Raw genomic sequence first — 27801 nt, forward strand, 5'->3', positions numbered from 1 at the left:
AGGGAGATGAAGACGGGTGGCTGTCAGTGAGGGCGGGGGCAAGGGGAAGGAGACCGGTCCGGGCAGTAGACATCACGCTCATGTTCTTGATGTCACAAATACAAACCACACATGCTTCCCTTTCTCCCCTCATTTAATTCCTTAAATAAGGCAATGACTGTTTTTTAATAAAAAAATCACTCAGGAGAAACTAGGTGGTTCCAGGCACTACATGCCATCTTCCCTCTCACCAGTCTCTTTAGTGGGGACCCTGATCTAGCAACGCGTGGGGAAAAGAAGGGGTGCCCTGGACATAACCCTCCATGATGGACAAAAGAGGTGGTGGCTGCGGGAGGCCCACACCTGTGGAACTCCACTTTGACACCCTATGCAGCACTGGGTTTTATCAAGCCAGGGTCAGGGGCCTCAAAAGGCAATGCATTCCCTGTAACTGTTCAGGGAGTCTACTGAGGACCAGAGAGGACCCCGCGTCCTCAGCTCAGGCGAGTTGGGCCACCCCAACCCCCCTGGCCATGCTTACCTCGCCTTTCTTCACAGTCATGGACTGCCGGCGGGGTGTGATCTCCTCATTGATGCTGGACAGGAAGTTCTGCGAGATGCGAAGGGCGTCCTGCAGCAGAGGGTGGTCGGGGTGGCTGGGGGGTGTGTGCTTCAGCAAGTCCTGCACCAGGCGAGACCACTTGAGTTAGAGAGAGCGAGGCCTTGGTGCCCACCTCTGTGCACAAACCCCAGACGCACACTGGTCAGAACCCAGAGCCACCGGCTCTCCAGGCATTGCTGCCACCTCTCACACAGGCCCGGGCTACATGGGCAGCACTCTGTGAGTACCATTTGGGAAACAGATCCTAAACAGCACTCCCACAAGCCCAGGCTACATGCATGCTGCCAGGAGTAACTCCCTCCCAAAGGGTCTAGGGCAGGCTTTCTCTACCTCGGCACTGGTGGCATTTTGGGCAGAATGATTCTTTGTGGTGGGGGCCTGTCCTGTGCACTGTAGGAGTTAGCACTGTCCCTGGCCTCTACCCACTAGGTGCCAGTAGCACCTCTTCAACTGCAATTGTGACAACAAGAAATGTCTCCAGACATTGCAGCCATGTCCCTTAGGAGGCAGAATCTGTCCTGGTCCAGAACCACTGGTCAGTGCAAGGTCAGAAAACCCCCGGCCTCCTCAGCTCCTCCTCCTTTAGATAACAGCTGACATGGTAGTATCGACTCCTTCTCCGCTCAGAAGGCATGTGATTCGTCCTCAAGGTCAACAGCTCCCTGGTTCAGAGAAACACTATTTTCATAGCTCCCAAAACCTATGTGCGAAGAGGACCTTTTGCACACGGGAGAGACGAAGCAGCAGGGAGGAAGGCGTGTCCCGGCCTGCCCCACACAGACTAGCCCACGCCACTCCCGGGGGCTCCGGCTCTTCCCTGTCAGGACGCTCGGCTCTGAAGGCCTGGGCCAACCACAGAGAGGGGACACGTTACAGGGTCTCCGAGACTCCGATAAGCCACTCGCCAGATCCTTCCAAACTGGAAACTTCGACTCATCTCCCTCCTTCCAAATCTCTTAATTGAAGGATGTGTAAGAATGATGAAACGTCCACTCAATGGAATACTATATGGCTTAGAAGAGAATGAGGCAGAGCTGTCTGAGCCCGAGTTGGACAATTCCCACAATATTATATTAAGGGGGAAAAAGCAAAGTGTGGAATGAAATGCGCCGCACAGCACAACATCCTTTAAGTCATGAAAAAATACATTCATGTGCCGGCACGCGCAGAAAGAGTCTTGTGGTGGCGGTTGCTTTGCGGGGAGGAAGTGGGAAAGGAAATGGAAACTTCACATACTTCTGCAACTTGGTTGTAAATTAGGAAAAAAATATGCATGTACAACTTGCTCTAAATATGTGCAGTCATCCAGGCAGCAGGATTAGGGGCCGTTTCTGTTTTCTGGTTTTGTTTTTCAGTATTAAAGTCACCTCTGCAGTGACTCCCCATGCACTCCTTCCCCAGGCTGGGAGTCAGTGGTCCTCTCCGAGGCCCCAGAACGCACCCGCTGTCTGCATCCCCATTCTGACCTCACGGATTCCCAGTTCACACACTACGACAGGAAGGCCCTTGCCACGAGACAGGACAAGCCCTACCTGTACCTGCTCCAATGAGAATGCCTTGGACACCCAGACCCTGCTATGTTCCCCCCACCATCTCCCTGTGAGCCCAGCACGGTGGCGACTCCTCGTTTCTGCCTCTTCTATAAAGGCAGGGAGCTGAAAAAGGGAAGTAGGAGGGCAACTGATAAATATCAGTGTCAGTCCAAGGACAGCAGAAGCCAAGAACCCCAGGGTGAGAAGGCCCTGGGTGCAGTGACTCACATGCAGAACCAGCGTGCTTCGTGTCACCCGGTCCACAGGCTTGTAGAGCAGGGCTGTGGAAAGACGGCCACATGTGGAGAGAGCAGACCCAGACCACCCGCCTGCTCACCCTCGTTGCAAGGGCTCAGCTAAGTGGAGCAGCCCCATCTCCCCAAGATGAGGGGAAACCCAGAGTGCCCTTTCTCAGTGACAGGGCAAACCTTGAGTACCAGAGAGGCTGGGATCCACGGCTTTGGGCTTTTAGTCTGGGCCATTAATGTGAAGTTCAGAACTGCTAGTCAGAACCTGAGCTAAGGTGGCCAACTCAGGGACAACCGCCAAAAGGGCTTAGCAACAATGTCCTTCCCCCTGGGGCTGGGAACCTGCCAGCACCCTGGTAAGGATGGGTCAGCGAGGGTCCCAACCCTGGTGGGAGACCTGCTCTCTAGCCAAGGGTGCCTCTGTGGGGCAGACCAGCATGCAGCTCTCTCCTGCAGTTTGGAGGCCTGATTGTGAGAATAGCAGGAACCATCTCAGGTGCTGACATGGCTTAGCTTTGCAGGTGGACATGCTTGGACTCCAGTAGCACAGGAGCCTTGGACAGCATTGGCCATTCCCACTTCTGTATGTGAGCACGGCCCATTGAGGGCACAGGTACTTAGCTGTGTTCTGATACACATCAGGTGCATTTCCTCGTGTGACTCCTGCGACTTGTGTAAGAAGTGCATTGTTATCCCCACTTTACAGACAGGGAAACTGAGGCTCAGCATGAAGTTCTGGGCACCAAAGGCACGTTCGCTGTTCTCTGTGAGTGTAACTTTCCCACTATCCTTACAACTGGAGGTGAGAAGTGACCTGCTATTCCTGACATTACTTTCCACCCAGAGAGAGGAGGCTGAGCACACAGGCCCAGGAGCTCTGGCTTCAGCCTCTGTCCAGCCCTAGGGACCAGCATTCTATATGGGTTACATTTGTTCTAAACCTGTTTTGTCATCTGAAAGAAGGAAAATAAAATCCTTCTTATGGGGCTATTGGGGACAATGCAATGACCTTTTTAATGCCTGGCAGGCAGTGCCTGGTTTGTGGGCATTTGCTAACACCTACCATTTTTCCTAATTGTGATTATTGGTGGCAAGCCGGTCCTGACAGCGTCCTTCCCCACCCTCCATGCCCAGCCATTCTTTCCTCGTCCTCGACATCACTATTGGAAGTCTAGAGCAAAGGGCCAGAGAATGACCTGGCGAGGCTCCATGTTTGCTCTCCCAGCAAATGCTCCATCTGCCTGCCACCCCCACAAGGGGCATGAAGAGGCCTCCTCATGGAATACTCACTTTCCAAAGAGTTCTTGGTGGTCTGGTCCTTGGCATCTTTGTTGCTTCTGGCTCTCAGGTTCTGAAATGAAAAAAAAAAAAAAAGCACATTTTCACAGTGGACAAGCAGTTCTGATGTGGTAGGAAGTCTCGCAGTCAGGAACCTGGAGCAGAAATTTCACTCTTCTCTCACCACAAAGAACCCTAGATGCGGCAAGCCACAAGGGTGTGTCCTGGGCCACAGTATGAAAAAACAGGGCATGCTGGACATGTCCTGGATGCTGCAGTTGACCTTGGACAGTTTCTTAATACTGCCACTGATAAAATTTTCGGCCAGAAATTCTCTATTTGTTGTGGGTGGGGGGCACGCTGTCCTGTGTACCATGGGATGTTGAAGAACATCCCTGGCCCCTACCTATGCACTACTCTCCTCCTGTTGTGACAATCAAAATGTCCCCAGCCATAGCTAAATGTCTTCTGGGGACAAAATCACTCCTGACTGAGAAGCTCTGACATAGGGAATCCTGCAACCAAAGCAAACTACAGTGCCCTTCCTAAAGGCGTGGAACTGCCTTCCTAGAGCACTTAGCAGCGTGCAGGGGCTAGTGGGTTGGAAGAACACACCTTCGGAGACGGCAGGGGCTCCCCTGAGTCTGACCTCACATTCCATCTACATCTCACTCTTTCCTGACTTAGCAAAGGCACTTGCTAACAAATGAGGTGCTGAGATTCCCGGGAGGAGAGCAGCACTTTTCAGTGAGTAAGCCACGTTTGACAAATGCATCGAAGACATCACTGACTTGGTCCTAGATACCCAGAGAAATGAGGATGAAAGAGCTCTGTGTGCCTGAAATTGTCTCTGGAAAGCGGCTGTGGTTAATTCCAGTTCTAGGCTTCTGAACAACAACAAAAAACAGCACAGGGACAAGCAGAGGCTCCAAGATTGTTTCCCAAACTACTTGACCGGAAATGTTTCAAAACTAAAATAACAAACAAACAAAAACCAATGCTTTTAAGTTCACCAGGGCCAAACTTCACAACACACTTTGGTACTGTTCTTGAGAGTATAACACCGCTCACAGTAATTATTCCTCCACACGTCTTCCTCAGCAGCTGCTAAAAGGTGTGAGGGGGTGCGAGAACTAGAGAGACTCTATAAAAGCCAGGTGCTGTGCTCACGTGAGCCTGGGAAGCGGCCCACGTGCCACGTGCCCTGGACAGTGTAATGCACGTGAGAACGGCGAAGTCCTTACAAATCCAGTTCAACCTCACATTTCCCAAACCGACTTGATTCCAGAAGTCTTTTACATATCACTCTTATTTTCTATCGTCTGGGGAGCTAGTGTTTCACGCAACCCCGCTAGGGCAACACTGGTCTAACTGGACGCTGCCACACACCCCAAGTCTCAAGATTGGTCCTGGGAGAAGATGAAGGACCACTCACTGCTCCACTCACCCCTGTCCTCGGAGGTGATCATCCATTCCCCACACTGACCCCCCTGCACGTACCCCAACACCTGTATGCAGCCTACTGCTTCCATTTCCTTTGGCTCTAGTTTGCTCTTTGGGTGGCTCCAATTCCTTGGGTCTTTTTTGAAACGTGGTTGGAGAACCAAAGTGAATGTCACCCAATGGTACAAGCTTTATGGAGGGCTGTTGGCCGGCCCCTGGACGCCATCCTATACTCCCTGCAATCCGGCCTCAGATTCCCACCATGGCACGGTCAGTGAGACCACGTGACCCTGGGGTGGAGTCCCACCACTGCTTCCTCCCTCCTCTGTAGAAACCTGTCTGGGTGGACTTGAACTTGGCCCCAATTAACCACAGCCTGCCCTTAGAGAATTAGGTCTCTAATTTGTCAAGGCCACTAGGGATTCTGTGCCAACATTCCAGCTGTTAGGGGTGTGAGTTTATAATCAAATGAGCTAAGGGAGGGAACAGACTGAATGTGCCAGGCGAAACCAGGGCAGCTGGAGAGGGAAGTCTGGAGCCAGCCTGGAGCCCTGGGTGTGTGTAGCCCGTTACCAGAGGCACCAGGCGGGGAGTGGGGCACCCCACAGGCTCTAGAAGAACACATGGCACATGTTATCACCACAGGAGATGGTAAGTGTCAGGACCCAAAGATACTTCACCTTCCGTGATAAATTATAAAATGGCACACAGCCCTTGGAAAAAATCCAGGTATGATAGTCGGAGGTGTGATTATCTCCCAGCAAGAGCCTTGACTCACTCCCTATTTCTAGTTTCCATTTCTCTTTTTAAGGCTGCCTTTCTCCTATGAAGATCTTTCCACCTAGAATCCTTATTTGGTGGGGGAAGGCAAGTCAGAGCCCCGAGGAGTGGGAGACATCAAAAAGAAAAGGCGAGTATAGGCCCAGAAAGAAGAAAATGTCACCCAATTGCCATGGGGGCAGAAACAGGATGGGGTGGGTCGGGGAGAGTGGCTGTGGGTTCTGGTCCTGGCGTGGCCACCCACCCGACAGCCTGCTCATCCTCTTTGTATCTGAAGCGCTCTGTGCTAACACTTCAGGGTGTGAGGTTTCAGTCCTCCAGGGGCCCGGAGCTCTCCTCCCACGTGGATCTACAGAGCACTCCCCTGTGCTAGAACTGCTTCTTCAGTTCCCAAGGTCACTGGCAGGTTAGAGGAGGAACAGAGCATGATGCCTCGCTGCCTGCTCTCCAGTGACAAGGTGCAAAGTCAGCCTCAGGACTTTTGTGTCCAGACCTTTGTTCATAGGGCAGAACTGTGGACAACCCCTCACTGCCCACAGACAGTGCAACAGAGCATCTGTACAGGGGACCTGACTGTGCCCCAGAATCAGGCCTTGGCTGCTCCTTGTCTGCTTACAACAATGTCCCTGCACAGGATTGACGATGCCAGCCCAGAGGCATCTGAAAATGGCTGAGGCTTAGGACCAAACCTGGGTTTGGTGCATCTTGTTCTCCTGGGTCATGGGGTACTAATGACCAGCCCATGGCCCACTTGCAGGAGGCAGAGGTGCACCTGTCAGAACAGCGTCATGCATACCTCAGAGATTTCTGCAAACTGAGCATTGGCCTGACAGCACTTCTCAGCCATTTCCATGGCAACTCCGTAGTTGTCCACAAAGGCCCGGTACACACCCAGCTGGCTGGCCTGCAGGGAGGAGAGAAGAGAGCGGGGGACAGGTGTGAGACACTGCTCCCCGTCTTTCTTGTGCACAGCTCCGGAGAAACCCCAGGTGCAGCAGACAGTGCAGAGCTGCCAACACCTCGGCTCTTTGTGCCTCTGCCTCCCCTCCCACCCACTGAGCCTGTGTCCCTCTCCCACAGCAAAATGCGAAGTGACTCACTGCCTTGGGCAGGTAACGGTTCCCCTTCCACAGAGGCTTAGTCCTCCCACCTCCCAATTCATTTATATGATGCCAATGTCAGCAATTAAGTTCAAGGTTGTCAGTGAATGCAGACAAAGGTCTCTACACAGGTGGGACAGAGTGGCACCTTCTCATGCTAGCTGCAGGAGACCAAGTGGACAAGGTGGTCAGCCCCCAAGCCATGTATGGTGGGTGTGGTGCTCTACCCCATCTGATCCCTTCGCACACATGAGGAACATGCAATTTGGCTACCCTTTGAGGGGCTCCCATTACTCAGTTACAAGCCTGGCCCAGACCTTGTGAAGAGGCCCAGGTGTCACAATGCCCACCTGGCAGGTGGGAGACCTGCCGGCTGCAAGGTCAGGCATTTTGTCTGGCCTTTGTCAAATCAAAGACACTAAAGAGGGTCTTTTTATATAGCCTCCTGCTCAGACCCTCATTGGGCAACAACTTCATGGGGAAGAGCGTGTGTGCAGCCACCACTGTCTCTAAGTGCTAGGTCATCTTCAGGGCAGCCAGGGGGACCAGCCCTCACTGCTTCGAAACCCCCGAGCCCCGGTGACCTCGCCCTGCAGCTGAGTGGGAACTGGAAGACCAAGGCTTTCACTGATCCTGGTGTTTGTCCTGCTAGAACCTAAATTTTATTTCCACACACATTTGCATTTATATTGAATTTTATGTTTCTTCAGGTGACAATCCCAGACACTGGGTAAGCCAGGCGCCCTTAGCACTGTCTGGCCTCCTAACCCCGTTCCCAGGGGGCTGCAGGAAGGGCCTGGGGGCGCACAACAAAAAGTGGCAGCTGGAGGAGACCCTGCCTGGCCTCTAGCATGCTGACGCCCGGGACAAGTGGCTGCATCCCCGAACTCCAGGGTCTTCATCATCAGTAACACGGTCAGGTCCAGAGCCCGCCCCTCCTTCTCTCCCTTCTCCCTCCCACACGGTTCCCAAGCACCTCCCACCCAAACGAGGCCCTGCTGTAGGTACAGCCCCCACAGCCACGAACCACTCAGACCCAGCGCTGCCCTCGAGCGGGAGACATAGTAAATAAGTGAGCAAACGAGTAATATGGCACATGCCTGAAAGTAGAGGAGGGACTGAGGGTCATGGCTTCCTTAGGTAGTGTGGTCAGGACAGTCTTCCTGAAAATGTGACAGTTCAGCCAGAGGCATCTGAGGAAACATTACTAGTAAATTTCGTCCTCTCAAAATTTCATGTGCTGAAACCCTAATACCCAGCGCCTCCGAATGTGATTGATTTTAGAGACAGGGCCCAAAGAGGTGAGAGGTGAAAATGAAGCTGTTAGGGCGAGTCTTAATTCAATAGGACTGATGTCCTTAGCAGATTAGGACACAGACCAGCACAGAGGGATGACTCTGTGAGGACACAGAGAGACCATGGCCATTTACAAGCCAAGGAGAGTCTTCAGGAGAAACCAGCCCTGCTGACCCCTTGATCTTGAACTTCCAGCCTCTGGAACTGTGAGAAAATAGATTTCTCTGGGTGTTTGAGCCACCCCGGTTGTGGCGGCACTGGCAAACTAATAGAGGGTCTCTGGGAGGAGAACCCCTTCCATTACTTCTCCCACCCCTCCCCCCAGGAGCGCACTTCTTCCACGTGGCTTTTGAGAAGTTCTAGGCAACTCATTTGCACAATTTTAGCTAATCAAAAACCAAGCTGCACCAACAACAGGACAAATGGAGATCACGAGCCTCTAGATATGAGGCACTGCAAAGGACAAAGCATCACTGCTGTGCGCTTTTTTTTTTTTCCATTTATGCAGAACCTGAATCTAATATTCTTTTTTTTTTGTATTTTTCTTTCCTTCTTTTCTTTTTCTTTTTTTGTGACAGAGACAGAGAGAGGGACAGGTAGTAACAGACAGGAAGGGAGAGAGATGAGAAGCATCAATTCTTTGTTGCGGCTCCTTAGTTGTTCATTGATTGCTTTCTCATGTGTCTTGACCAGGGAGCTGCAGCAGAGCGAGTGACCCCTTGCTTGAGCCAGCGACCTTGGGCTTCAAGCCAGCAACCTTTGGGCTCAAGCTGGATGAGCCCGCACTCAAGCCGGAGACCTGTGGGGGTTTCGAACCTGGGTCCTCTGTGTACCAATCTGACGCTCTGTCCACTGCACCTCTGCCTGGTCAGGCTGTATTTTTCTTAAGTGAGAAGTGGGGAGGCAAAGAGACAGATTCCCACATGTGCCTGGCTGGGATCCACCCAGCAAGCCCACTAGGGGGTGATGTTCTGCCCATCTGGGGTGTTGCTCCATTGCAACCTGAGCGATCTTAGCGCCTGAGACGAGGCCATTGTGCCATCCTCTGTGCCCAGGCTAACTTGCTCTAGTGGAGCCTTAGCTGCAGGAGGGGAAGAGAGAGAGAGAGAGAGAAGCGAGAGGGAAGGGGTGGAGAAGCAGATTATCACTTACTCCTGTGCGCCCTGACTGGAAATTGAACCCAGGACATCCACACATCGGGCCGATGCTCTACCACTGAGCTAACCGGCCAGTGCTGAATCTATTCTTTTTTTTTTTTTTTTTTTTTGTATTTTCTGAAGCTGGAAACGAGGAGAGACAGTCAGACAAACTCCCGCATGTGCCCGACCGGGATCCACCCGGCACGCCCACCAGGGGGCGACGCTCTGCCCACCAGGGGGCGATGCTCTGCCCCTCCGGGGCATCGCTGTGCCGCGACCAGAGCCACTCTAGCGCCTGGGGCAGAGGCCAAGGAGCCATCCCCAGCGCCCGGGCCATCTTTGCTCCAATGGAGCCTTGGCTGCGGGAGGGGAAGAGAGAGACAGAGAGGAAGGAGGGGGAGGGGGTGGAGAAGCAAATGGGCACTTCTCCTATGTGCCCTGGCCGGGAATCGAACCTGGGTCCCCCGCATGCCAGGCCGACGCTCTACCGCTGAGCTAACCGGCCAGGGCCTGAATCTATTCTTGAGGAAACATCAGACCCCAACTAACTTTGTACCCTTCAAAATAAATGTCATGGTCATGAAAGATAAGTAAAGCCAAGGAACTGGATAGACAGAAAGAAATTAAGGAGCAGCCCTGACAACCAAGCATATTTTGTGACCCTGGACTGGATCCTGAATCAGATAGAACACGATGGCTACCTTGGGAGAAATTTACATATGGATTGCACATTAAATAATAGCATCACATCAGTGTGAAACTTCCTGCTCCTGATGACGGCACTGTGGGTGATGGAAGAGCATGTCCTTGTTCTCAGCAAAATACACAGTAAGGTATTTAAGGATAAAAGGGCAAATACCTGCCATTTATTCTCAAACTATTCAGTGTGTGCGCACATGCGTAACAGAAAAAGACAAAGACAAAGGGCAAAATGTTATAACCAGTATATCTGGCACACGGTAGTTCTTTATACTACTCCTGCAACTCTTCTGGAAGTTTGAAAGGAACAGAAAAACAAAAACCAGCTGATAAAATTTCAGCTGAAACAAAACCCTGGGTGGTGGCAGTTAACCACGTATTTCCGCAGGAAGGGGAGTCAAGGCTTGGTCCTTTTTGGTCCTCAGACTCTTCCAGCTGAACCGCAGAGATGCTGGGCCAAGCCCACTGTACTGGTCTGAAACGGACGGGGTCAAAGCCCACGTCTGTCTGTCCTAGCCTGGGCGGCACACATGTGAGCACTCAGCATGCAGTTACTGGGGAACGACTTCCCCTGCAGCCCCGCCCCTCTCTCCAGCCTTCCTGCTGCAACATCGATGCACAAAGGTAGCTCCAGGACACCAGGGAGGCCAGGAAAAATTTTCCAAATTCTGGCGCTCATCAGACTATTAAAATTAAAAAAAAAAAGTTTCCAAGTGATTTTGGAATGTTATTTGGGGAACAGTGCCGGTTGTGGGTTTCTTCCCAACAACACGATCCTCTGTGTCTCAGGAAGGCTACAGGCTGAGTCACACCCATGGGGTTCAAACCTGCTGACGCATCACAGACAGAGAAACAGGGGTGCTTCAAAGGGGGCGGCACACCCAGGCCGGATGGCTCAGTTGTTCAGAGCATTGTCCCAAAGCACAGAGGTTGCAGGTTCAATCCTTGGTCAGGGCACATCAGGAACAGATTGATGTTCCTGCCTCTTTCTCTCTTGCTAAAATCAGTAAGTAAAAATTTTTTAAAAAGGGGGTGCCTAAATCAAAATACAGCCTCCCACTCTCTGGCCACAGGGAAAGGGTTCCAGGTGGTGAGAATCTCAATAAAATCACCTTTCCTGTGCTCCTTGCCTCTTTGCTCCGGGGCGGAGGAGTGACCAGGGTTCTGCCAACAGGAAAGCCATGCCTTGGAGAGGAATGCTGGAGCCCCAGTCTGAGCCAAGGTGAGGCCAGGGTCCAGCCAGCTGTGGGCCTGAGGGCCAGAGGGCTGGCGCCCTGCTTTTCCACAGCCGCTGTGCTCTGTGCACTTAGAGGGGGCCAGTGACCTTGGGCCACTCTTACCCCCGGAGGACTGGCTTCCCTTGGGAGGGAGGATGCTCCAGGGGAAGAGTGTGTGTCCAGGAGGCCTAGGTAACCCTGAAACCAGGACTAGGGGTCCTCAGAGGTGGAATCCCTGTCACAACGGCCTGGCCAGCATGCACCTTCAAGGGACTCTCCCAGGACTGGGGCTCCTGTACGGGGAAGAGGCCTCTTTGCTAGCTAGTGTCCAGGCTCTTAGATCCAGCCCATCCCCCACTCACAGGCTCCACCTAAAGAGACTGACTGGCTCCGGTCTTCAGACCTGGAACGGCAGAGGAACGCCTTTTCACACATGAACCTCACACGAAGACAAACACCGACCTGGCAGTTTCTGTCTGAGAGTTTTCTCCTTTATCCCTTAACTGCCTCTTCCTTTTGGACAAGTTCCACTTTATCCACACCTTGGTTAAGTGTGCATCCCGAACACAATCCCTATCCGGGTGTGGCCTGGCCAGCATCTATGGGTTTACCAAGCCCTTCCTCTGATTGCCAGATTATACTTACTGACTTTTTAAAAGCCGCATCCTCAGCTCCTCTCCAGGCCTGTACTCAGTGAGGCTAGAGAGACCCCTCACCTGCCAACATGGTGGGCCTCTCCCATGTTGTGACTCACCACGGACACCTCTGCTGAACGGACCTGTGGCCAGTTCTGGCCCACTGGGCCTTTCAGAAACCCTTATCCTGTCATGCTGTCACCCACCACCACCTGCTCCTGAAAGGCGGAGGGAAAAGCATTCTTCTCAGAGACAGGCAAACCAGGGGGACAGTCCAGGCAAGAGAACTTCATTCCTCAGTCTCCTCATCTGCATAATGGTGAAGATGGGACTTGCCTGATAGGACTGCCTCAGCTCAGGTGAGGTGGGGGAGTTGGGGCACCTGTGCCCCCCAACAACCACCCCTGATCAGAGCTGAGTCCTAATACTCTGGAACCAGATGCCTCATGGTGTAAGTTTGTCCCCCCGTCCCCACTCCCCAGTTTACAAACCAACCTCCCTCTTGCATTTCTCCCAGCCTGTCTTCAAGGACATGTCCTGTGGGGCACAGGGTGTCACTGCCAAAGTTTCCAGCATTAACTATGCCCCCAGGTTCAGTGGGAGCTGAGGGCCACTCTGATGTTCTATTTTCACCCTTTTTCTCCCCTAGGGCACTCTCTCAGGACCCAGGGCACTTTCCTTTCCTACTACCTTCATTTGCCAACAGCACTTAAAAATTTTATGCAAGTGACTCAAGAGCCTTTAATTCAGCCTGACCAGGCGCTGGCGCAGTGGATAGAGCGTCAGACTGGGATGCCGAGGACCCAGGTTTGAGACCCCGAGGTCACCAGCTTGAGCACGGGCTCATCTGGTTTGAGCAAAAGCCCACCAACTTGGATCCAAGGTCACTGGCTCCAGCAAGGGGTTACTCGGTCTACTGAAGGCTCGCGGTCAAGGCACATATGAGAAAGCAATCAATGAACAACTAAGGTGTTGCAATGCGCAACGAAAAACTAATGATTGATGCTTCTCATCTCTCCATTCCTGTCTGTCTGTCCCTGTCTATCCCTCTCTCTGACTCTCTCTCTGTCTCTGTTAAAAAAAAAAAGAGCCTTTAATTCAGATAACTGCAAAAATGAAATAAAGTATACTAACCCCTCCCTCCACTCCCACCTGTGCTGGACCCTGCAGACTCTGCCCCGCCCCCGCCATATCCCTGAGTCCTGCTCTTCAGGCAGCAGCTTTTTGGCCCAAAGGGCCCCTCGGGGGCAGCTGGACCAGCCTGGAGACCAGGAACCTTGAGTCAAACTGAGTAGAGCCAGAGGGCCTAGGCTGATGAGACCAGGGGCGGGGCTGGTGCTAGGGCCCAGCGTAGAGCTGTGGCAGAGCCCCTGCTTGCAATCTGACCTTTGTCATCTGAAGTAGTGAGACACACCCCAGATTCTTACTTGACACTGTCACCTTGGTGTCCCAAGAGCCCTCAGCAGCATATACCTGCAGGTCTCGGGAGAAGCCCGGTCCCCACCCAGCCACCTCCACAGCCCCAAGCTCCCGGGAGGCTGGGGTGCACCTGCTCTGAGTCACTCACCAGCTTCTGGAAGAGGTCGCCCACTCTCTGCTGGTGACTCCACTGCTGCACGCGGGGGAAGAGCCTGTCGTAGAACTCCTTGTGGATCTCGTAGAGCTCGGGCACTTTGAAGAAGATGGTCTCAATCTGCTGGCTCGTTAGCACTGGCTGTGAGGTGGTGGCAGCGGCCTTCAGAGGCTTCATGGGCTGGAAGAGGGCACAGGTGAGGCCGCACAGGCGACAGGTGAGGTGCCATGGATGAAAGGGTGCTACTTATCAGGTGTACGGTATGGCCACAGAAAATCACTTAAGTCACATATGTGCTTTACTTTTTAAATTCCATTAAAAAATATAAAAATTTAAATTCAGCTTGGTTTGACACCTGTCTTAGGCTGCTATCCACTGCCTTGGGGAGCTCCAGCTTCTCTGCAGGTGGGGTGTTGGGGCCCTCCCACAGGTGTCTCCTCACGGAGGCTGGGTGTCCCAGGCTCCACTGGCTGAGCTGCAGCCGGGACTGTGTGAGTGGAGAGCTCCCTGCGCCCGTGACTACCCCATGCAGCCCCGTGCCCTCCTTACCAGCAGCAGCGCCTCCAGGTGGCTCAAGTAAGTCTCCTCACTGGCCAGGATTCCAGACAGAACCCATTTTCTCATCTCCAAGCCCTTTTCCAAGTCCAGCTCACTCTGTAGGACAAACAGATAAAAGTTAGATCTGGGAGATGATGCCTGAGGTGGCCCATCTCAGAGAGGAAGGTCGGCCTGTCACTCTGGGGACAAGCCTCCGTGAACACTCCAAGTGGAATTAAAGGGGGTCATGAAAATCCCAGTGTCAGCCACTTGCTCGTGGTCACTGCAAATCCTGGAGGGTCATGAAAGCTGAGAGCCACCCTTGGTCTTGACATTGGGAAGTCTGGAGCTGAGAAAGTTGGGCAAGGCCTTCCTCTGCACCTTCTGCCTTCATCCGAGGAGTGGTGGCCCCAGGAGAGGCTGAGCCGATGGGGCATCAGAACCCAACATATGGCCACCCGAACTCCTGCTGCTGCTTGTTACTCCTTGGCTGGATTCTCTGCCACTAATCACCTGACCCTTGGACCGAAGGGCCAGGCAGCACGCTTCCTTTCACACACACACCCTCCTGGCCCCAGGGGCGGAGCTGGGGGCAGCTGCCACCTGCCTAAAGGGAACCCCATTTCCTGGGTTCAGGACCTCTGTAAACTTGAGCCTGCTCTTCTGATTCTGTTGGCAGGGACCCTCTTCCGAGTGGGCTGCGGCAAGTTCCCCCCCACAGCAATACAGCTCTACTGCCTTTGCCTCCAAAGGACAGGCTGCCCTGTCACTGGATACAGATGTGGGGATTAGCCAGAGCTGTGGTCTTCCACACAGCTGGAAGACCACATTCCAATCCCAGCTGTGACAGTATTATGGGCTGCAGTGTGTCCACCAATGCCTCAGAATATGACTGCATTTGGAATTAGGGTCTTTAAAGAAGTAAGTTCAAATGAGGTCTTTAGGGTGGGCCCTAATCAATATGACTGATGTCCTTATAAGAAGAGATTAGGCGGTCAAAAGGTACAAACTTCCAGTTATAAAATTAATAAGTCCTGGGGGTATCATATATATAGCATGGTGACTATAGTTAATAATATTGTATTGTATATTTGAATCTTGCTAAGAGTAGATTTTTTTTTTTTGTGGCAGAGACAGAGTCAGAGGGACAGATAGGGACAGACAGACAGGAAGGGAGAGAGATGAGAAAAATCAATTCTTTGTTGCGGTTCCTTAGTTGTTCATCGATTGATTTTTCATATGCTCCTTGACCGAGGGGCTACAGCAGACCGAGTGACCCCTTGCTCGAGCCAGAGACCTTGGGCTCAAGCTGGTGAGTTTTTGCTCAAACCCGATGAGCCCGCGCTCAAGCTGGCGACCTCGAGATCTTGAACCTGGGTCCTCTGCGCCCCAGTCCGATGCTCTATCCACTGCACCACTGCCTGGTCAGACTAAGAGTAGATTTTATATATATCCCACATAGGTGGGATATAAAACTGAGACTCGAACATAGATTGAGAATAAAGTGGTTACTAGGGGGTGGGGGATGAGGGAGAAGGAAGGAAAAAGGGACAAATATATGGAAACTAATGTAATGTTATATACCAATATCTCAATAAAAAAAGAGATTAAGATGCAGATAAACACAGGGAGAAGACAGTCATCTCTAAGCCAGTCCCTGTGTCCCACTTACTTCTACTTTCTGTGTCCCTGGGGCTTGTACCACATCCTCACTGGCCCCGGGAATATCCAAAGAGCCTTCTTGGACCACCAGTTTGCTTTTGCTTTGGGAATCTTTTAAGTGCATATGAGCCAGGTGAATGCGCGTGCGTGCGTGCGTGCGTGCGTGTGTGAATGAATACGCATGCTCATGTACTTGTCTAGGAATAGGCCATTAAGTTGGCTGAGAGCCATTCCAGGGAAAAGGACACCCAGGTCCCATACCACACAGCCACCTCCCTGAGCACACTGGGCGGTGGCTCTAAGCAGGAGACTTCGGGACACACTGTGCCTGATCTTGAAATTCCCTGTGCCAGCACAGTGTTCAAAACACATTAAGTACTCAATGAAGATTCACCGAGCCAGCAAATCAATGAGTGGATCTAGAACTCCATGCTGGGCCCAGTCTGGGCTACATCCTTACAAAGCTGAGGGTTCCTTCTGGAACCCTCATCAGTGAGACAAGCAGGTCCTGGGACCAGAACTGTCAGTGCAGCCTGTTCCGGGGCCCGAAGTACTTCTGGAATTCAGAAGGTCCAGTGCAAACAGTGCACAAACTGGCAGAGTGGGGGACCCTGACACTGCCTCTTAGCCCACCAAGGGGATACCATGAATGGGGTAGTGCTTGGAGGAAAGCTCCCAGCTGACCCTGCACGTGTCTCCCACCACGTCTGGTGCCCTCCGCCCAAGCAAGGAAGAGGCGAAGGTGCAGGGCAGCAGCGGCTGCCCACGCAGACTCATGTTCTGAGGAACAATCTGCTTCTTTGAGTGCGGGGCGGGAGACGGCTGACAGCCCCACCCAGCACAAGACGCTGGTGTTCACGTGGGTGAGTGGCAGCGCTGTGCCATGCTCCCACCCATGCAATTTGGAAAACGGAGAGGAAAAAGAGCTCAGGCAGGGTGGTGCTGCGGCCAGCTCTCCTGTTCTGAGGGCCTGGCCAGCTCAAGGGAACACGTGGCCCGGGGACCTGCGGGCTGCGGAGGAGATGCGGGGCACAGGCACCAACAGACTGAGAATCTTCTCTTGAAGCCCCAAACACTGCTGGTGGCATCAGAGAGGCACAGCTGGGACAGCAGCCAACTTATTCTCGCATGAGAGAGGGCAGGGCAGAGCAGAGCACAGAGAGCACGGTCAGGACCAGGGGGGCTTGGAACCCCACCCTGCGCATGCGCCAGTTCTGGAGAGGGCGTGTGAATTCAGTCAGGGCCACGACGGCAGGAGCTGTGGTGGGGGGAAAAGGACACCTGGGACAGGACGGCAGCAAGCTGGAAGAAGACCTCTGAGGGCTGCCTGGGAGGGGTGGGGGGCTGGGGCAAGGGAGGGGGCACGCAACCCAGACCCCAAGGCTGAGAGAGCAGATAAAAACAAACTGGGTATGGTGACAGGCAGGAAAAGCTGAACAAGAGACCCTGGTGACCAGAACTACTACCTACCAGCCACCCACCAGGCCCACAAGGGGAGCTGAGACGAAGCTGCAGGAATGTGAGCAGCAGCGAAAGCTTGAGGAGCACTCCTTACCCCCAACTTGGGGGAGCCGGCATGACCAGGGCACAAAAGCCCAACTGTGAGCAGTGGGCTGTTCCCGGCTAGGAGCTCACAGCCAGCACAGCTGCCCAAGGAAACTGTGGGCAGGGGCCGTGGCGGGGCACTGTCCTGGGGCCCAGCCAGCAGAGGGCAGAGCATGCAGGGCAGGAGGCGGGATTCCTGTGCCCACCCCGTAATAAACTAACTCAGTGAGCTCTCAGGAGAGAAAAGAACAGGCCAGGCTGGCACCAAACACCTGGTTTCCCCAAGTTTGCAGAGAAGACAGGTGAGGGCAACCACTATCCCTACTTAAGTCAGAGTTGGGTAACGTGGCTGAGCTGAGCATATGGACACAGGTGACATTTATCCTGCTGCACCTGGTGCAGAGCCTCACTGGGGCCCCAGAACAGCCAAAGCATCCAAGACAAGTAAATCATAAAAGTAAATAAACTTGTGGTTGCCCAGATTAAAGCGCAAGGCAGAGTTATAACTTCTGTTCCACAGACACAACGTGGATCAGATACTCTGAGTGTGGGGACAGCCAATGGCAATCATAAAGCAGGCCTATTTTTCTTCCAACACTCTTGAGCCAGCTTTGAGGTCCCTTGTAAGAATGTGAAACTGACCTCTGGTAGGGATAATCAACTGAATATATACATTTACTTTGGCTTCTTCCTAAAAAAAGAAAGAAAAAAACCCCCAATAAAACCCCAAAGCATCTGTGGGCCCCGCCAGCCACCTGCCGAGGTAGCGCATGGGCACAGGTCATTCTGCAGAGCTGCGCCAGAGCACATGGGCAGAAGGTCAGGACTCCACCTCCCTATTCAGGGCCTTAAGGACCTTTGGCTGTACCAAACCACACTGCCAAAGAAGGAAGAAAGGGAGTATAACAAGAAAGGCAAGGATGCTGAGGTAAAGCATCAACTAAGGGATCAGGAAGGCTTCAAATCTGATAGCTGTGTGGCCTCAAGCAAGTTGCTTCACCTCTCTGAACTTTGGTTTTCTAATTTGTAAAATGGTGAAACCGGATGTTGGATAAGAAGCTGCACAAGGCAGGTGTTACACACTAGTTTCGCCTCCCATTTTTGTGTTTCAGAGCGAGAAGCCTATCCAGAACTGAGGTCTTAGAAATCACAAAAGCATTAAGTAGAAAGCAGCCTTGCAGCTGAGGCGCCAGCCCAGAGAAGCAACTGCAGCTGCTTCTAGCTCTTTCTTGCAGCAACAGGAAAAGCAGATTTCTCTCGTTTTTAAACCTAGGGTGGAAATCATCCAGAAACAAGCTAAGCATTAGAGGGAAGATATCTGTCACCAGGGACAAAGGGACCAGAAAGAGAGAGAAAGAGAGAGGTGCAATCCGCCCTCAGGGCAGGGATCCGATCAAGAAGGAAGGCACATGAGAGGTCAAAGGGGTGCCTTTGCCTGAAAATCCAGGGGTACATATCTGGGGCCTGCTGCACCAAGGAAGTGCTCTCCTGAGCCAGAAAACTGCAGAGAGCAGTGTGGACTCTGCCAGGCTGGGCCAGCACACCAGCTGTGAGACAACCTGGGGCCATGTGCCCACAAGAGACGGGCCAGCCTAAGGGCTTCTCCAAGGGCAGAGCAGGGCGTCTGCTGAATGCACCACTTGGTACTTGCCACACGACCCCAGGCCTCAGTGCCACACCAGTGAAGTGGAGGTGACAGCAGGTTTGTTAATGACAATGAGATCTCAGGAAAAGGCCCTGGTCAAATGGATGGGGTCACCATCAGCACCCCCTTTGGTAAAAGGGAGGAAGTGCGCTTTGTGGAGTACAGGGACAAGATTCTGGATGTCACCTCTGCTTGGCACCACAGGTCCTCAGCTTGAGCTGCCTGCCTCCTCCATGCAGCTGACAGAGTTCCATGCTCTCCCTGTTCAATGCACCCAGCAAGTGGTTCCTGTGCTCCAGATGAGGGAATAAGAAAGGAATTTTAGTGACTCGACATCCAACCTTGGCTGTTCTGTCACTTTAGCTATGTGCCCCTGAGCAGAGTGGCTATGCTTCAGGGAGCCTTTGCGATGAGGATGACTTGGCTGTAGCTGATCCCAAGACCCGTCTCACATCTGGCCTGCTGCCCAGGGACTCACCGCTTTGGTGGACTCCAGGGCTCCTGAGACCAGTGCATCCCGGCTGCCCCTGCCCTTGTTGCTGAGGTGGGGGGAGGAGGAGGGTGAGTCATCGATGTAGGGCAGTCCATCCTGGTGCCGGCGCTGCTCCTCGGCCCGGTCCGAGGCACAGCCATATCCAGGCGGTGTGCCGAATGACGTATCTGTGTGTGCAGAGAAGTAGCCTGTGTTAGAGACAAGGAAGGGGGTTGAAGGGTCGTCTACACCCCACTTGTCCCAGCAGGTACCCAGCTGACAATGTTTGTCACCTGCAGACTTCAAACAGGGACCTTAGGTACAATGACCTCATATTTACAATAGATTGGCCAAAGACCCCAGAGCAAGGAGGGAACGAAAAAGCAGCTTGCCCCCATACAATATGAGACTGGGCTTTTGAGGGCTGTCTGAAACACATCAGTCCTAGTCCCAGGAGGGGTGGCCTGAGTCATTACAGAAAGGTAGGCCTCAAATTCTAGCATCTTGCTGTCAGGAACAGTGCTCATACACCTGCCCATGGGAATGTGATGGAGTGCAGAGCACAGGCCGTCACAGCAGCCTGGGTGTAAGCCATGGCCACCTGAGCAGTGCCCCAACTCACAGCCCACCTCCGAAATGTCTGGCAAAACCCCAGACCATCTTTACCCCAATCGGAGTGTGTCTATGAGGACACAGAATTGCTTATCCTACAACATGCTTCCTACTACTGTCTAGTTACAGGGAGTAACACCTCCCTTCCATCTGAAGACAGTAACCCTCTTCTTCTCAGGCTAAATCATAAAGCCACACCTCTTGGTCTTTCTGTAGCTGTGTTCTCAGGCTCCTCACCAAGACATCAACCCACAAGGCCCAGCCTGCTCTAAGAATCACATGATTCCACTTCTGGATTCCTTCCAAAGGGCACTGTCACAGCCCATGGGATTTCCAAGAGATCAGACGGATAGGGTAATGTCAATCAGATTATATCACTTTCATCATGACTCACCTGCAGGTAGCCCCACCTAAAGTTTACCACCAGAGGTGGTCCTGCAGGGTTCATTCACCAGTTTACAACAACTTCTGCCACCAAACACACCTATTCTGGGGCTCAGGCTCCACATGCTAGTGCTGCCCAGACCACCAAGGCCATGGGGCAGAGGGCACACAGACTTTGAAGCTGACCCGGCAATCCCAGAGGGGGACCATTTGCCGCTCTTTCCATTTGCACAGTTGGGGGAAGCTGAGGCTGCAGTGACCTGGTGCTCACCACAAGCTAAGACTGGCTGCTGGTGTGCTAGGCGACTCCTCTGCTAAGCTTCAGGTGCCCATAAATGGCTAAAGTCCCAGCTTCCTCCCACACCCCTGTAGCTCTCGGCTTCTCTTCCTTCCAGGAGGTCACATACCGTCGAACAGGTGTTCTAAGCTCTGGCTACAAGTCAGCATTACCTGGGAAGCTTCAAAAACAACACAGCCAGGCCTGACCAGTGGTGGCACAGTAGATAGAGCATTGACCTAGGACACTGAGATCCCAGGTTCGAAACCCCAAGGTCGCTGACTTGAGTGTAGGCTCGCCAGCTTGTGCACGAACGAGATCATCAACATGATCTAATGGTCGCTGACTTGAGCCCAAGATTGCTGGCTTGAACAAGGGGTCATGGGCTCAGTTTGAGCTCCCTGGTCAAGGCATTTATGAGAAGCAATCAATGAACAACTAAAAGTTACGTAACTATGAGTTGATGCTTTTCATCTCTCTCCCTTCCTGACTCTCTCAAAACAAACAAACAAAACAAAACAAAACAAAACAAAAAACCTAGCCAGGCCCAACACAACCAAGTGCATCAGATGCCTGGGACAGCCTGGGTCCCAGTGGCTGTGAAGGCTTCCCTGGGGATTCCAGCAGGCATCCAGAGCTGAGACCCACTGCACTGCTCCAACCTGGCACCCGGCACTGTGCTGGCTACCACGTTGAGCCACCCAGGTTCTGTGTCTGCACACAGGCAACAACAGCAAGTGCAGGTTGGTGCCACCTCTGCAGGGACCCTCCTGTAGGTTGACAGTAGCAGATGGGGTAGAAGGACCTGGAGAGCAGGATGGCCTCCTGCCAAGTCCCTTAACAAGCTGTGCAGAGGTGCTCTGGTCTCCTTAACCCACTGAAAGGCCTCTGAAAGACCATCGAAGGTTCCAAGACAACCATGCTGGAGTCAATGCTTGGCCCACTGGCCTATGGGTACTGTATTGTCCTTGCAGGACAGTCAGAGGCCATAGTCAAGTTCTGTTTCTTCCTCTCAAAATTTAGCTCTCACCCAGCATCCCTGAGGACAGCTGGGGAGGGTTTAAATATGTTAAAAAACAGAATACCCCACTTATTTTTGAGGAATCAAGAGATTTAAAAAGAAAATAAAATGAACACAGAGGCCTTATTATCTACGTAACATACAGAATAGGAGCCCTATATCACAGAAGCTCCTGTTGGAAACCTGTCTACCACGGGTGCTGCTTCCAAGACGACCCAGGACAGGCAGAAGGCCTCAGCTGTCCAATGGGGCCGTCCTCATAGCCTGATGGTCTCCCTAGGCCACAGCGTCTCTGCTCTATACATCCTCCAGGTGGGGCAGGTGGGCTGGCTCTAAGAAGCAAGGCTCTGGCCCCACCTGTCAGAGTCAATACAAGTCACTCGAGCCATCCATGTCTCAGTTTTCCTGACTTTAAAATGAACAAGGTGATTGACAGAGGCCCACTCAGCTCTAAACTGTTACTGTCACTGTTTGGTGTGGCCAGCAGTACCCTCCCCACCTTCCGAGCCCACCTCCTCACAGCTCTCTTACCCTGCCCCACCATACTTCCTCTGGACTCAGCTTTTACATAAACTCAGTAGGACCAGTGTCCACACATTCTGACAACCTTTAAACTGTTTCTTTTTTCATCACAAAGTTTAAAAAGCCAACATTGTCTTCATTGTCTTAATCTAGGTGTCTTTACCTGATTTTCAGGCCAGTGCCTACACAGAGAGCTCGTGTCCAAGATGAAATTAACACAGTAACCACAGAGTAACTCCCCAGTACAAACTTCAGGGCAACGTGCTGGCTCAGCGAGGTCCTGGCTAAAACCTGGTACTAGGTGCCTGGCAAGGGTTTGCTGGCCAGTGTCGAGTGGGCCATAGACCAACAGATGTGGACACTTCACCTACACTAGGTGAGACTGAGGGACCAGGTTTTGTAGCCAGATTCCAATGGGTAATTAGGAGGATCTGGTTAACCAAAAAACCAGGCATCTGCCCACTGCATGCATTTCCTCAAACTGATGTCTGAGTAACTGATGCTTTTAAGTCTGGTGTCCAGACGGGCAGCCACCCCTGCTGCATTCCACCTGAGGGCTTCGGCCCACTGTCCCGGCTAACACAGACCACCACCTCCCTAGAACCTGAGCAGAGTGAGAAAGGGGTTTGCTCTCTGCTCCTCTACCAGAAACACCCAGTGGGAAAAGCTCTCTGGGCCTTAGCAGCTCTGGTAACACCTGGTGTCTGAGCACTTCCTGCAAAGCTCTGCCCAAAGGTGAAACCAAACACCGGAGAGTGGAGAGCACGGGCCTGGGGTCCTGTGGCTACAGGAGGCTCAGGGCAATGAAGAAGGACCAACAGAACAGCTAACCAGCTGGGAAGGCCGATTCTGGCCCAGAGCTCTGCAGATAGCGCTGCTTAGTGTGGAAAAGGGACGTACACAGTGAAATCTGAAGCCTTCCCCTCTTCAGGCAAGTTGGCCTAGCAGCCCTAACCTAGGCACTCTGCAAATCAGTTCTCTAATGCAAGGGAAAAAGGCAACAACAACAACAAAAAATAAAAAATAAAAAAAAAGAGCAAGGAAAAATAAGTGAAAGCAGGGGGGGAGGGAGTGGTCTTCCCACTTAGTGTCCAGGTTGCATCCCTTTCTTACACCTCAAGGATGATACTGGTTTAAAAAAAAAATCCTTCAGCCTGACCAGGCGGTGGCGCAGTGGATAGAGCGTCGGACTGGGATGCTGAGGACCCAGGTTCGAGACCCCGAGGTCGCCAGCTTGAGTGCGGGCTCATCTGGTTTGAGCAAAAGCTCACCAGCTTGGACCCAAGGTTGCTGGCGAGCAAGGGGTTACTCAGTCTGCTGAAGGCCCGCGGTCAAGGCACATATGAGAAAGCAATGAATGAACAACTAAAGTATCGCAATGCGCAACTAATGATTGATACTTCTCATCTCTCCGTTCCTGTCTGTCTGTCCCTGTCTATTCCTCTCTCTCTCTGTCTCTGTAAAAAAAAAAAAAAAAAAAAAATCCTTCAAAAATTTAAACACCGAATTACTGTAAGATGCACCAATTCCACTTCTGGATACATACTCAAAAGAACTGAAAGCAGGGATTTGAACAGACATTTCTACACCCACGTTCACAGCAGCACTACTGACAATGGCCCAATGAGGAAAGCAACTCAAGCGCCCATCGACAGGAGAATGAACAAACACAATGCAGTTAGGACATACCATGGACTGTTACTCGGCCTCAGAAAAGGCAATGCTGATGACGCTCCACACAGATGAACCTTGAGGACATTATGCTCAGTGAAGTGGGCCAGTCACAAAGAGACTTACTATATAATTCCACTTATATGAGGTACCCAAAGCAATCAATTTCACAAAGACAGAAAGCGGAATGCTGGTGGCCATGGGCTGGGGGAGGGGGAAGGGAGAGCCACTGTTTAATGAGGACAGAGTTTCAGTTTGGGAAGATGAAAATGTTCGGGAGACGGATGGTGGCGGTGGTTGCACAACAGAGTGAATGTCCTGAATGCCACAGAACCGTACCCTTAAAAATGGTTAAAATCCTCCATTTTATGTTATATTTTTAACTACATACACCCAAATTCCTAACTCCCCTCCCAGCCAGCAGCAATGTTGGGTTGGCTGTACTGGGGGAAGACACGTGGGGCTTCCCTCAATCACCAGCAGCCCCCTACAACCACATCTGAAATAAACATACCAGCATAGAACTGGTTGGGGTCCCCGAGTCCATGAGAGCAGGCAGGGTGACGGGACGTTCCTCTACCCCTGTATTCATTTAATAGTGAAGACAAGAAAGGAGAGCTTTGCACATGCTCTGTCAATGTCACCTCAAGCGAAGCCCCTGGCGCTGCAGTCCTGGACTACTCAGACTGGCACAGCCACAGCTTCCGGCTGCCACACACCTGGTCCTGAGCCATCCCTCAGCTCTTACAGAGGCAACACAGCCCCTATTCTGGGCTGCTTCCCTGTCCACCAGCATTTTCCAACCCAGGCTGGATGAGATCCCTGCCAGCCAATTATCCGAGGTCAGACAATCAGAGACTGTACACAGTACCCACGCAGGACCCTCTCAGTGATAACTGCTGATGTGCCCGCAGCCTGCTGGCCGACCTCCATGCTCTCAGAGAGCCAGACCACATCTGCCTTCAGACTAGCCTCAGACCCTTTGGCTCCCCAAAAGCCTGTCTGTCTGTCTCTTCTCTAAGTCCTGGTTCAAACAGCTCCAATAACTTCAACATTCCTCTCCCCATTTTCGCTGCTACAAGTAAGAGAACCTCCATCTCCTGAGGCATCCCAGGAAATGTGTGCATATCCAAACTCAGACTGCCACCCAAGTGTCTCCCGGAAGCAGCAGAGCAGGGAGGCCCTTCTGGACCCAACATGCCTAGTGGGTCCCCAGATTCTGTGTTCAGATGCCTTGCAACCCCCAGAGATCTGGGGCTCCAGGATCCTGGCTACTTTTCCATCCTCTGGCCAATGTGCTCCAGGGCGAGAGCCTGGAGCAAGACCATGGGAGAAACAAAGGTTATGCTCTCAGCCCTCCTAACCCAGAACAGATAGGTAGGGAAGGGTTTCCCATACTGAGATCCAGACAGAGAGGAGGGACACAAAGGACTTGGGTGGGAGAGGCAGAGACTCAATGATGCAGAAAGACCATGGGAAGGGTGTTCTACCATCCCTGTTTACACTGTCAGCAAATAGCTGGGCTGTGTTTATTTACAAAAGTAAAAGCGGATCAAACACCATCTTCCCTCCAGCAGCTGGGTCAGCTGCTGTGGAGAGAGGTCTCTGTAGAAGTGGACACAAGCCCGCATCCCATCATATTTGCAGAAGCCCTCCTCCTGAGCTCCTCCCTCGGCCCTGTACCTGCCCCTGGGTCACAGGCACGCAGTACAGGGGCAGTGGTGTGGCACTGCTGGTTACCTTTATTTATTTTTTTCAAATTTTTATTTATTGACTTTTTTAGAGAGAGAGGATGGGAGAGGGAGAGAGAGAGGGGGGGGGGAAGGTGAAGAGAGAGAGAGAAACATGGATTTGTTGTTCTGCCTATTTCTGCATTCATTGGTTGATTCTTATATGTGCCCTGACTAGGGAGTAGACCTGCAAACTAGGTGTATCAGGATGACGCTCTAACCAACTGACTGCCCAGCTGGGGCAGTGCTGGTTACTTTTAAAGACTGCAGCTCACATCCTTGGGCCAGGGGGTGGGGGGAGTCCTGCTCCTGGAGAGGCCATGAAAACCAGAGCTGGGACAGGTCTCATCAATGGGCCCACAGATGTCACAGGTCAGTGCCAGCTCTGGACTCCCCACTCATCCACAGCCTTACTCTTCTTCCCAATGCCCTGTGGGCTGAGAGCAGATTCTATCTCTGGGCTCTGGGACTCAGTGCCCAAGGGCTGGCTCCCTTATTATGCAGCAGAACCCCAAGCACAGTCAGGGAATATAAGTTTTGCAAACAGTGGAAAAGCATCAAATCTTTGACATATATTTGAAAAAATTCCCACTATCCTTTGCTGGGTACATCCTCTGGGCTGGGTAGTGCTGACCACCTACATCTGTCAGCTGTTTGAATCCACTCCACCTTAGTGGGCAAGAACTTCTAAATGCCCATTTTTCAGACAAGGAAACTGAGTCTCCAAGAGGAACAGGAGGAGCCTGATTGCGTTCAGGTCTACCTATGTGACCTGCCTATTCAATACTTTCCAAACACATTTTAAAAAAAAAGACACTTTTAAAGGCCCATATAATAACCATATGACCCAGCAATTCCCCTTCTGGGTGTGTAACTAAAAGTGAAAGCAAGTATACAAACCAAAACTTGTACCAGAATGTTTAAGCAGCACTATTCACAATAGTGAAAAGATAAAACAATTCAAGTGTCTATCAACTGACGACTAGATAAACAAATTGTGGCAAATCTATACAATGAAATTTTATTCAGTTTTACAAAGGAAAGAAATATTGAGAGAAGCTATAACAGATAGATGAACCTTGAAAACATTATGCTAAGAAGGCAGTTACAAAAGACCTGGTTCTATTTATATAAAATATCCGGCTTAGACACATCCATAGATACAGAAGGCTGATACTTAATAAGCAATGGAGTTTCCTTTTGGGGTGATGAAAGTATTTTGAAATTAAATAGAGGTGGTGGTTACACAGCATTGTGAATATACTAAATGCTCCTGCATTGTTCACTTTAAAATGTTCAGTTTTATATCATTTCACCTAAAAAAAACCCCACAGACATATATTTGTTTTCTTCTCTTAAACATAATTCAGGCCCTGCCTGGTTGGCTCAGTGGAGAGAGCGTCAGCCCAGCATGCAGACATCCTGGGTTCAATCCCCAGTCAGGGTACACATGAGAAGGAACCATCTGCTAATCTTCCTCTCCCTCTCCTTCTTCTTCCTCTTTTCCCCTCTCGCAGCCAGTGGCTCAATTGGTCCGAGCCTTGGCCCTGGCCACTGAGGATAGCTCAGCTGGTCCGAGCATCAGCCTCAGGTGCTAAAAATAGCTTGGTTGATTCAAGCATCAGCTGCAGATGGGGGTTGCTAGGTAGGTCGTAGTCAGGGTGCAAGCGAGAGTCTATCTCCCCTCCTCTCACTTAAACAAACAAACAAAACAGAGTTCAGCTGTTTCCTGAAGACCAAGAGCATCATTCTGAACAGACATGTTGTCTTGGCACCATGACCCTGGGCCACCCATGGGCAGTGAGAGGCTGTTGTTCTGACTTATCAGTTGATCTGGGTGGTTTTTCTTGCTTTCTCCAAGATCAGGCTGGCAGCTATTCCTTCTTGCATTTACACCAAGTGGGTCAAAATTCTTTATAAGTGAGACATCGCCCATCCAATTGGTCACCACACTCTGGCAAGAGGCCTGTCCTTAGAGCCCTTGGTTCTGTGGGAGAAGAAGGGGCACAGAGAGCAGTTCATGATACTGGGACCTTTCAGCCCTCATGCTGTCACCCCAACAATGACATCACCAGGCCAGCATGGAAAACCCCAGCTGCCGGAGCAGGGGGGAGGTCACGGTCCAGACTAGTGTGTGTCACACAGAAGGCCTCGAGGCTAGTCAAGTCCTCCCAATAGGCCA

The 27801-nt window shown here is 52.0% G+C and overlaps 1 protein-coding gene across 4 annotated transcripts in view; it reads right to left on the minus strand.

The window, feature by feature from the left end:
* BCR (BCR activator of RhoGEF and GTPase) overlaps nt 1–27801 on the minus strand; it is a 119695-nt gene that overhangs the window by 33855 nt on the left and 58039 nt on the right. For 2 of the 4 annotated variants that reach the window (XM_066365524.1, XM_066365526.1), the window contains exons 2-8: nt 19409–19590; nt 14091–14195; nt 13536–13721; nt 6679–6786; nt 3672–3732; nt 2362–2414; nt 521–661 (exon numbers count right to left, since the gene is read on the minus strand). In XM_066365524.1, the coding sequence (XP_066221621.1) occupies nt 521–661; nt 2362–2414; nt 3672–3732; nt 6679–6786; nt 13536–13721; nt 14091–14195; nt 19409–19590 (836 nt within the window). Of the gene's footprint in view, nt 1–520; nt 662–2361; nt 2415–3671; nt 3733–6678; nt 6787–13535; nt 13722–14090; nt 14196–14459; nt 14586–19116; nt 19219–19408; nt 19591–27801 lie in introns of those variants that run through there. The other 2 variants (XM_066365523.1, XM_066365525.1) reach the window with 2 other exon arrangements.

This window comes from Saccopteryx leptura, chromosome 2, assembly GCF_036850995.1.
Source record: "Saccopteryx leptura isolate mSacLep1 chromosome 2, mSacLep1_pri_phased_curated, whole genome shotgun sequence".
Lineage (NCBI taxonomy): Eukaryota > Metazoa > Chordata > Mammalia > Chiroptera > Emballonuridae > Saccopteryx > Saccopteryx leptura.